Source organism: Canis lupus, chromosome 18 (assembly GCF_048164855.1).
Source record: "Canis lupus baileyi chromosome 18, mCanLup2.hap1, whole genome shotgun sequence".
In the NCBI taxonomy this organism is placed as follows: domain Eukaryota; kingdom Metazoa; phylum Chordata; class Mammalia; order Carnivora; family Canidae; genus Canis; species Canis lupus.
Window position 1 is genome coordinate 4,787,192 of NC_132855.1, and position 10,832 is coordinate 4,798,023.

At 35.6% G+C, this 10,832-nt stretch overlaps 1 protein-coding gene across 1 annotated transcript in view; it reads left to right on the forward strand.

Moving 5' to 3' along the window:
• ASZ1 (ankyrin repeat, SAM and basic leucine zipper domain containing 1) overlaps positions 1 to 3,446 on the forward strand; it is a 52,181-nt gene extending 48,735 nt beyond the window's left edge. The window contains exon 13 of the mRNA XM_072783318.1: positions 2,920 to 3,446. Coding sequence (XP_072639419.1) covers positions 2,920 to 3,072 — 153 coding nt within the window. The 3' untranslated portion in view covers positions 3,073 to 3,446. The remainder of the gene's footprint in view (positions 1 to 2,919) is intronic.
• Positions 3,447 to 10,832: the final 7,386 nt, after the last annotated feature.

The following is a 10,832-nucleotide window of genomic DNA, read 5'->3' on the forward strand; positions in this document are numbered from 1 at the left end:
CAAGGACCATAAAAATATTTGTATCCTTCAATAGTTTAATGATTTCAAATTTGTATATATCATAATGGCCTATGCCAGGAGAATGATTTAATGAATTATGGTACACCAGTTTGTTATAATGATATGCAGCCAGTCAAAAAAAAATAATGCAAATCAAGTATCAACTTGTTAAAGATAGGAAGTTATATTTGTAAAATTTATTTGCATATAAATATGCAGATGAAAAATTATGAAAATGACATTTATCAGTTCTATTGATAAGATAGATTTTTAGATGAAATAGTCTATTTTCTAGACTTAAAGAGTATGGGCTTTTTTTTGTTTCTGTACACATAAGAACTGTGTATTTGGATTTAAGGATAGATGATTTCCCCCCCTTAAAAAATTGGCTATAAAAAAATTGGCTATAACAAGATCCAAGTTGCTGAAATGGGGAACTCTGTTAAAGACAGATAATAAAGGAAAACACTTTCATGTGGCAAAAGAGCTTGCTTTTGATTTCCCCAAGTCTGTTTTAATAAGTATCTTTGGTATCTATAAGCTGAAATGAATGTTAGATTAGGCATTCAATTTGTGCATCTTCAACCATAAGTCATTTGATATTTTCATTAGTATTTTATCAAAGTTCTTCTCAAAATCAATTTTATACGTGTTCCGGGTAATTTGTCATTCTGCCTATTAACATATGCTCGATTAAAAGGAGTCTTTTTAAAAAGTGAACAGAAAATTGTGAAGCAAATTTTACAAAATAATAGGGGAATAAATACATTTTAAATGGGGAAATGAGCAATATATCTCAGGACTCTTGTAGAAGATGCCTTCTTTCTAGAGAAAGAGGCATCTTAGAAGTTGTATTATCCCTGACATTTATTCATTCACAGGCATAAAAGTGCCTGCTGTATGTCAGGCAACGGTGCTACACATTAGTCTCCTAACTATTCTCCTTCCACTTTTGTGTTCCTTTAATCCACACCACTCCTCAAACAAACTTTCTCATACAAAAATCTAATTTTCTACTTTCTGAACTTGTTGACAACCTGAGAATTACAGCACCACTCATCTCTACTACCTTCATCATCTCAAAGAAGGTGAAGGAAAATGGTATTGATTTTACTTAGCATGATATTTTTCATGAGGATCCAGGGGAGATTTGGAAGGACTTACATAGAGATACTTCCTGCAGAGCATCATCCTTTAATGTTTAGTGTAGGAAATTCCCCAAGACATCTTTGCCTCAGGATTGGTAATTATTTGATTTCTTCAAGATGAACTAAAAACATTTGGGGAGTAGGGAAGAAAGACTGAGATGAAATTAGAGAGAGAGAAAAGGTTTTTCCTAAAGGCATGAAATTAAGAAACACTTCTCTAGGGGTGACTTTGATTCTAAAACAAACAATTCAATCAGGTACCATAATATTTATTTTAAAAATGTATACCTATAAGGAGAAATTTTAGCTTTATGTAGCTAAATGCAAAGTCTTCTTTCTTTGGCATTCTCTACCTTGAATTTATACATTTCTATATAGGAACCAGCCTTGAAAACACATTTATTGGTTTATAATAATAGCAGATACAGTTCTTTGGTCAGGAAAGTCTTCATTTTGGAACAAGCTATTTCATTGGTTTTTCTGGATTAGTCTTAAATAGTAATCACCATAATGAGATTTGATTTAGAGAACTATGACGGCTTCCAGATTTGGGAGTATGCTATTATGCCTGTTAAACTTAGGCTATTTCAGTTTACCAATAATAATTGAAGCAAATTTAAAAATATATGAGATACCATAGATGTAGGTAACAAAGAGAGAGGGTAGGAGAGGTCAAGGCTAGACTTTAACACCACATCACTCTCTTTCAAAGCAACACACTGACAGGCTCCTGTCAGAAAGGGTCATGCTAAGTAATTGGTTAATAAAAGGAATGGCTGTCTCAGGATTCAGTAAATGGAGCATCAGTGTCAAAAAGGAATCTGTTACTGAATGAAGCCATTTGGAAGTTAGGCCAAGAATACAGTATTAATGAGATTGGCATTGAAGTCTGTTTTCTGCTGTAAATTTAAAATTAATTTTGCAGGCTTTTTAAATTAAATATTTACACTGTAGATTTTAGGAGTAGTTATTCTTGCTAATGTTGAAAATATTTATGTCACCACTCCAGCCCAGGATGTTTCTAGTATATATCACTCTATAAATGTGCTTGATTCTTTTTATCTTTTGAGGATCTTTTGGCTTCTCCTCATTCTCCCTCTTATGCCCCTCCCCCATGAACTATCTATCTTCCCCTTTTCTTTTCCTCATACATACACATACACACAACGTACACACACGAGTTGGGGGGCCTTCTCTTTAGCAACAGAGTTCTATGTGTGAGTATTTAGAAACTGACTGGGCCGTGTACTTTCATTGCTGAGAAGTCCTAAAAGAACCACTTAAGTTTTGTTAGTATTTGTTCCTGCAATTATGTTTAAATAAAGGGTTAAACTTCTAGCAGTAGCATCAAATCTTCTAGTTTCTGTTAAATTTCATGTATTGTAGGTATGCTACAAGAATGGTTCACTTTTTTAAAGAAATCATTTGATATTAATATAGAAGGGAAAATAACAGTTGTCATTGCTTGTAGGTAAAAATAGAAACTTTCACATTCAAGGAACTTTATCTCCTGATACAAAAACAGGATTTTAAAATGTAATAATCTATGAAAGCATTTATTCTTAATGTGAAACTAATAATTTACTATAATGGGATCCTAGGGGGAAAAGACTGTCTTTTAAGATATGTGTTCACTTTAAATCTTCCATGGGAATCTTGCATTGGCTGCCTCTACATCAACTAAATTAACATGGATATTATATTTTTTAAAATCAAAAATATTTTGTGTACTTTACATTAACTCTTTTCATTTTCTTGTACTAAATATTAGTTGCAAAATGAGCGAGAAAATGATCCAACTCATATCCCATTAATGGAAGAAGTATCTACATGGAATAGTAGAATTTTGAAGAGGACGGCTATTACAATATGTGGATTTGGGTTTCTTCTTTTTGTTTGTAAGCTAACTTTCCAGAGAAAATAACCTTAATGTTTGTTTTGAGTGATGTATGTGTATATCTTACTCAAATTATCTACAAATGTTGCTTTTAACTATTTGTGGCACAGTGTAACTACATTATTTGCTGATACTCCATAGGAGAAATTATGATAGCATAGAGCAGAAAGTTTCTTTAGAAAGTAGTTTGTCAGTTTGAGTTAAAAATATAATTTGTTACATTTTATGTTAATTTTGATTAAGCAGTAAATTATAAGTGATTCTGAAGTTTGATTCTGTGATTTTAAATCACATTCAAAATAAAAGTTTTATCCAATATTCTTTGACATTTAAAAACATTGTGATCCTGACTCTTAACTATGTAGAACTGGTGGCTACCAGGGGGAGGTGGTTGGGAGGTGGGGCAAATATAGGGATGGGGCTTAAAGAGGGCACTTATCAGGATGAAAAAAATAAAGTAAAATAATTTCAAAAAAGAACTTTTCCTTTGTCACAGTGAATCCTACAGAATTTATAAAGTGTTCATAAGCCAGTACTGTTCATTTAGTCCTCATTTCCCCTTCCATTATTACAAGCAATTTATTTATTTTTTTTAGTTATATTACACTAGGAAATTAATAATTCTTAAACTATTTCAGAGAATGCAAAGGATAAATATTGTAAAACATAAAGCTTTTGCATTATGAATTAAAAGCCTAAGGAAAATACTTAAAATGTAAATTTAAAAAGAAAATTTTGACAATAGTATAGAAAGCACAGAGTACCTTAAATTTTTTTTATGTAATACACTTATGGGAACTATGACATGTCCCTATGTGTAACATTTTTAAAGATGTTATGAAAGTAAGTAAGTGGCATGTGGCAAATAATTTCTCATATCAATCTAAAGAAGTAATACAAGATTTTGCTTTTTTTCAGAATCAAAATGATATTCAGATTTTAAAAGTGAAGGTACAAAAGGGCAGGCCCACTTTCACAGGGAATATAGTTAAATCTTGCTTGACTTACTACCATACTTAGATGCAGTTGATCTCTAAACATTGAAAAGTAAACCTCAAGCAAAGGGAAAAAAACATGTAGAAAAGAAGAAAAGCATAAGGAACTATAATTAGTGATAATTTCTGCTCTTGGTTATACCAAAGCAGTAAGACTTGCATCATTTCTTTTCTGAGAATATACTCAACCATGTATCACTGGAAGGAATTGGAAGGAATTGGTGTCCGACATTTTATCCTAAGTGCCATACCAAGACATTTCTTTTTCTGATATCCTTCAATTTATTTATTTATTTTATTAATATCAAGACATTTCTTTTTCTGATATCCTTCAATTTACTTATTTATTTTAAATATTTTATTAATTTATGAGAGACACAGAGTAATATATAGAGAGAGAGGCAGAGACACAGGCAGAGGGAGAAGCAGGCTCCATGCAGGGAGCCCGACACAGGACTCAATCCCGGGTCTCCAGGATCACACCATGGGCTGAAGGCAGCGCTAAACCGCTGAGCCACCTGAGCTGCCCTGATATCCTTCAATATAAATGGGCTTAAGAGTTAGAACTAAACTAGAATAGGCTAGGAGAAGAGGTGCTTCTTTTTACACAGATCGTGTTTCACTGCTAGCATACTTAGGCAAACAGAAGGTGTTTAATAAATGTTAGTTTCAAAAAAAAAACCCACTACTACCTGTTTTTTTTTTTAATTTTTTATTTTATTTATTTATGATAGGCACACAGTGAGAGAGAGAGAGAGGCAGAGACATAGACAGAGGGAGAAGCAGGCTCCATGCACCGGGAGCCCAACGTGAGATTCGATCCCAGGTCTCCAGGATCGCGCCCTGGGCCAAAGGCAGGTGCTAAACCGCTGCGCCACCCAGGGATCCCCTACCTGTTTATTTAACTAGCCTTTTACCTCAGTTCGTCTTAAAGATGATCACGTTTCTTTACTGGCTGAATAGGTCACTATTTTTTTTTTTCCTCTAATCAAACTAATTTGCATTTCTCAAATACTAGGATGAACTATGAAAATTGTGCAAACTGATAATAAAATACTTGCTTTCCAAAGAGATTATTGAATTCCTCAAAATAGTGATCTGCCCCAAAGTACTTTGAGCACTTCAAGGGAAAGAAATACTACAGAGTCCATTTTTATCTGCATATTCTGAGTATATTTTTACTTCCATGACAAATACAGTATAATTTTCAGATTATAGATTGAAAATAAATAGAGCAGCATTTGTTGTGATTAAGTTTTCCTTCTTGCACGTAGTATCAACAGAATAAGTAGGATTTTCCTTATCATTTAAAAATTGGTAATTCTATCTAGAGTTTAAGTCTCTTCCTGCTCTGTTTGACTTGATTACAATGCTTTACCACAAGAAGGGTGTGTCTTCTGGAATACTCATTCTAAGATAGCACAAATCATTTTTCTTCTCTCTTAAAAAGTTCCACGTTGACCCCTCTAAAACCACACAGATAAAAATGTAAACCAGGTGTCAATTTTACGCAGTTGAAAGTAGAAAAACTTAAGTTTCAAATTAACATTTAATTTTTAGTTAGTTGGGATCAAAAATGTTCCTGTATCTTTGGAACCAATTTTGAAACCCAAGTAATCCATTTTAAGCACCTCTTGGGATGCAGGTCTCTTTCAAAGAAAGATAAACATGCACACTTGCCACTCTCCTTAAGTGGGGTGCTTAGTGCCATCTGACAACTCTATTCGATTACCCTGGTACATTTACTACCTTTTTCACTGGTTATCTATTTTATGATTCTCTGTCCTCAAACTTCTAAGACTTCCTCGTTTCACTCTTAAATGATGGCCTTACTTCTTACTCTCCTGGGGAATAGAATCAGTTGAAGAAGAATTTCTACACTGGGTTTCCTTTACATAAGAAGTCAGCAGACTGGAACACCTGGGTGACTCAGTGGTTGAGCATCTACCTTCTGCTCAGGTCATGATCCCGGGGTCCTGGGATTGAGTTCCACATTGGGCTCCCTGCAAGGAGCCTGCTTCTCCCTCTGCCTGTCTCTCTCTCTCTCTGTCTCTCTGTCTCTCATGAATAAATAAGTAAACCTTAAAAGAAAAAAAAGAAAAAAAGTCAGCAAACTTTATTGTAAAGTGTCAGATAGTAAGTATTTTAGGCTTTATAAGCCATAAGGTCTGTGTCACAGCTTCTTAACACAGCTATTGTAATGCAGAAGCACCTGTAGACAATACATAAATAGGTGTGAGTGTGGTACAATAAAATTTTGTTTATGAAAACAGGTAGTTGCCCAGATTTAACCCCCCCCCACCACCACCACCACCTATAGAGTTTGCCAACCTAGTCGAAGGTCACAGAGTTACAACTAGGAGTTATATTTGTTTTTATGCAGTCTGACAGCCTCTGCTTTTTGATTATTTAATCCACTCATATTCACTGTTGGTAGATTATTGGTGTATTGGACAGAAGTATCCACCGTTTTACTTTTGTTTCACATAGGAAAAAAACCACTTTAATGATTTTTCACCATATTTTTGAGTTATTTTCTTCATGGTTGCTCTGGGGCTTACCATATATACATCTTATAAGAATCTCTTTAGACTTAAAACTAAATTGCAGTGAGATATGGAAATGTTACCTCCTATATAGCTTTATTATATTCCATTTTTATACTATTATTGTTATGTGTATTTCATCTTATATGCATTACAGAATATAATTATTCTATGTAATCGTATGTCTGTTGAAGAAAAACGATCAAGTTTATACTTACAGAGGATGCTCTGTTTACATTTTTATTTATCATTTCTGGTTCTCTTCATTTGTTCCTCTGGGTTCAAGTTACCATCTGGCATTACCTCTAACTCCAGTACAACTCTGCTCCCACTCACCACCTTCGTGTTATTATTGTCAAATATGGTGCATTTCTGTCACTTATAAGCCCAACAATTATATACATATTTCTTTACATCAACGCTTTTTAAATCATGAGTAGAAAGGTACATTTATATTTTTAATAATTTATATATAATATTTATTTACATATATAATATTAAATATATATTTATAATTACATAGTTACCTTTACCACTGCTTTTTGGTTTTTTTGTGTATGGATTTAGATTTCCATGTGGGTTTACTTGCTTGCAATCTGAAGAAATGTATTCAGTACCTCTTATGAGGTGGGTTGCCTTAGCAGTTAATCCTCTAAGCTTTTGTCTATTTGGAAATGTCTTTGTTTTGCCTTCACCTCTGAAATAAAGTCTTGCTAGATATAGGATTCTAGGTTGACAGGGATTTTTGTTTGTTTCATTTTATTTTGTTTTGTTTGAGCGCTGAATAAGCCATCCCACTACTTTCTAATCTCCCTGTTTTTTAATAAGAAGTCAGCTGTTCACTTTTCAGGGTTCCTTGTACATGACAAGTCCTGTTGCTCCTTTCAAGACTTCCTCTCTTGTCTTTGGCGTTCAGCATTCTTCCGAGGATATGTTAAGGTGTGGATCTCTGCATTTTTCCTACTTGGAATACATTAGGCTCCCTAGATGTGTTGATTAATGTTTTTCATCAAACGGAAGTTTTCAGCCATTATTCTCTGGAAGGTCTTTTCTCTTTCCTTCTTTTTCTCCTCAGTTTCTGGTATTTTCATTATATTGGTGGACCCAAAAGTATCCCACATTTTTTCTGTTTATTTTTCTTCATTTTTTTCTCTGTGGATTGCATAACCTCTGTCCACATAATTATCTTTAAGGACTCCTCTGCCCAAATTGACTGTTGAGCCACTATAATGAATTTATTTCAGTTACTGTACTTTTCAACTTCAGAATTTGAATCCTCTTTTTGATAGTCTCCTTGATATTTTCTTCAGAGCTTCATTTACCTCTCTTTTTAATTTAATATTTTACTTAAATTCAGTTAATTAACATAGTATATTATTAGTTTCAGAGGTTAGAGTTCAGTGATTCATCAGTTGTGTATAACACCCAGTGCTCATTACATCACTGAATGGAAAATGGGAGATGTCTATAGAAAGAGCCCAGATGTCCATCAATTAAATGAATGAATAAAGATGTGAGATAGAGATACACACACACACACACACACACACACATATACGTACAGTGGAATATTACTCAGCCATCGAAAAATGAAATCTTGCCATTTGCAGAGGCATGGATGGAACCTCGAGGGTATTGTGCTAAGTGAAACAAGTCAATCAGAGAAAGGTAACTTCCTTTACTTCTTTAAGCATGGTTTCCTTTAGTTCTTTGAACATATTTATAATGGCTTCTTTAAAGACTTAAATATAACTTCCGGTCCCTCTCACAATTTCTATTGCCTGCTCTTTTTCTTGTGTATGGGTTACACTTCACCTGTTTCTTTGGAGTTGTCACAATTTTTTGTTAAAAACTGGGTATTTTAGGGGATCCCTGGGTGGCTCAGCGGTTTAGCGCCTGCCTTTGGCCCAGGGCGCGATCCTGGAGTCCCGGGATCAAGTCCCGCATCGGGCTCCCAGCATGAAGCCTGCTTCTCCCTCTGCCTGTGACACACTCTGCATCTCTCTCTCTCTCTCTCTCTCTCTCTCTCTCACTCTATGTCTATCATAAATAAATAAATAAATAAATAAATAAATAAATAAATAAATAATTTTTTTAAAAAAAACTGGGTATTTTAGACAATACAGCAGCTTTGGAAAGTGATTCCTCTCTCTCTTTCTCCCCGCATGGAATTTTTGTTAATGTTGTTTGCTTTTTTTCATTTGTTTAGTGACATGGCAAGACTATTTTCGTGAAGTTTGTTTCCCCCAGAGTGTGAAACCCTGATGCTGCTCCTCCAAGAGTATAGTCGTGGGCATATATACAGTCCTCTGGAGATGACAGTGGTTTTAGCAGGCCCCGTTTTAGCAGCCTCCTTTCCTGATTAGTCTGATGGGCTATCTCCTGCGTTTGGTACTACACCCAATGCTCGGGTTCCACTGCCTACTGCTCGATGGCTCTACTGTTCATGACATGCCCCAAGGCATGAATTGCCCAGCAATCTGACAATTAAATTTGGACAGGGGCAGCTTTGAAGCCAGATTTTGAGGTGTATTCTGACCAGGAGAGGGCCCTTCTTAGCCCTTTCCCTGTTTCTCTCCCTTGTAGTTTAGCTTGTTGCTAATTAAAAAGAGCTATTGTCTTTGAGGATAAACTTTGGCTTGATTTTCTCCACATTCTCTTTCAAATAGAGTCCACTCCTTTAGGGAGAAGTCGCAAGCTCTCCTTTCTTAGGGAGTGATTCTCCCCTTGAGCAACATCTGAGCCGCTCTTCTGAGTGCTGCATAGGGCAGTAGCCCCTGGGCTTCCGGGCTGATTGTCACAACGCTGCCCTGTAAGTGAGCTGGCTTGCGGGAGATCAGGGCCCCAATATTCCAGTCTGCAGTTTCCAGGATACAGTCGTTATCCTGTGGGGCTCAATGGAAGGAGAAAACCCTCGACTATCTCAGCTTCACACCAGAATGTAGCCACTTACGCTCAGAGGTGGGGGCATGAGAAACGCCTGTGGCTTGTCCTTCAGATGAGATATGGTGACCCTTATCTGGTAGCTGAGGGGAGAGGCAGCCCATCTTCTCGGCCATTTTCGCCCAGAGTGTCTGCCAAGCTGAGCTAACTTGGGGCTGCAAGGGGCAGGTGGTAAGGGAGAGAATGGGTCATGATTTAATATTCTTACTGAGTTTTAGTAGATTTCCTTGAGTAAATGTTTCTTCATTGGTTCTGAGCCCTTAGGACTCTTTCCAGAGACTTTAAATAAAGGTTGTATTTTTATAGCTTTCTTTAGCTTTGCTTGTTTCTCTGGGGAGTAATACCATACTGCTCCTCACACTTTCATCCTAACAGAGAAATTCCTTAACCAATATTTCTAGGGTACTAACCAACCAATAGCTATGTATAGCTTAGTATAGTGCTTGGTCCAGAAGAGTGTACAAGATTTTTTTTGAAGTCAGAAACTTTAGCTAAATTCTTTTCATGTAAACTTTACCTGGTTCTAGGGTAATATCATCGGATGCTGAAAATTCTCAGAACACCTTAAGTCTACTGGAAACAGAAGGGAAAGACACCCCCCACCCCCAGGTTTGACTAGGATACATAATGGTTGGATAAATGATGAGTGAAGAAGGCTACACTCTCAACTTTGAAAGCCTTCCTGTGGGAGATATTTCAGCTTAATACCTAACTTCATTGTATTTAGTAAATACGGGAAACAGGATATTTAATAGTCTAAAAGGGTATCACTTAGAAATTAAGCCAGTTACAATTGCAAGCACCAGAAGCAAAACTGAGTTTTTGGTTTCTTAGTGCCCAACCTTTTTTTGATTTCAACGCTATGTGAAAGTTAATCTTTAGGAACACAGATAACCATGATGACTTCTGTTTTGCACTCCAAGTCACTCTGTCACTGCTTAATAAATAATCATTTGTAGCTCTGTGGGGGTGGAAGTAGGGTGGGGATTTTCTTTCTGGCACATCCACTAGTGAGTAATACATTTATTTCAAGTGCCAATAAAAATGTTATACTGGACTTATGTGACACATTTGTTAGTTATTAGAGAAACTAATTCTAAACCATTTGAGCAATGCTCTGTTATATTTCTGTACCTGTAAGTTCAGACTATCTTATCAATATTCTAAAAAAAATAACAAATTTTTAATACTGCATTACAGTATTTAATTTACCGTGAAATAAAATGAGGACATTTTCAGGAGTGGCATCATCTCCGGTTTTCTCTCAATAGAATAGTGTTATCACCTTTTTCTTTTCAACTGC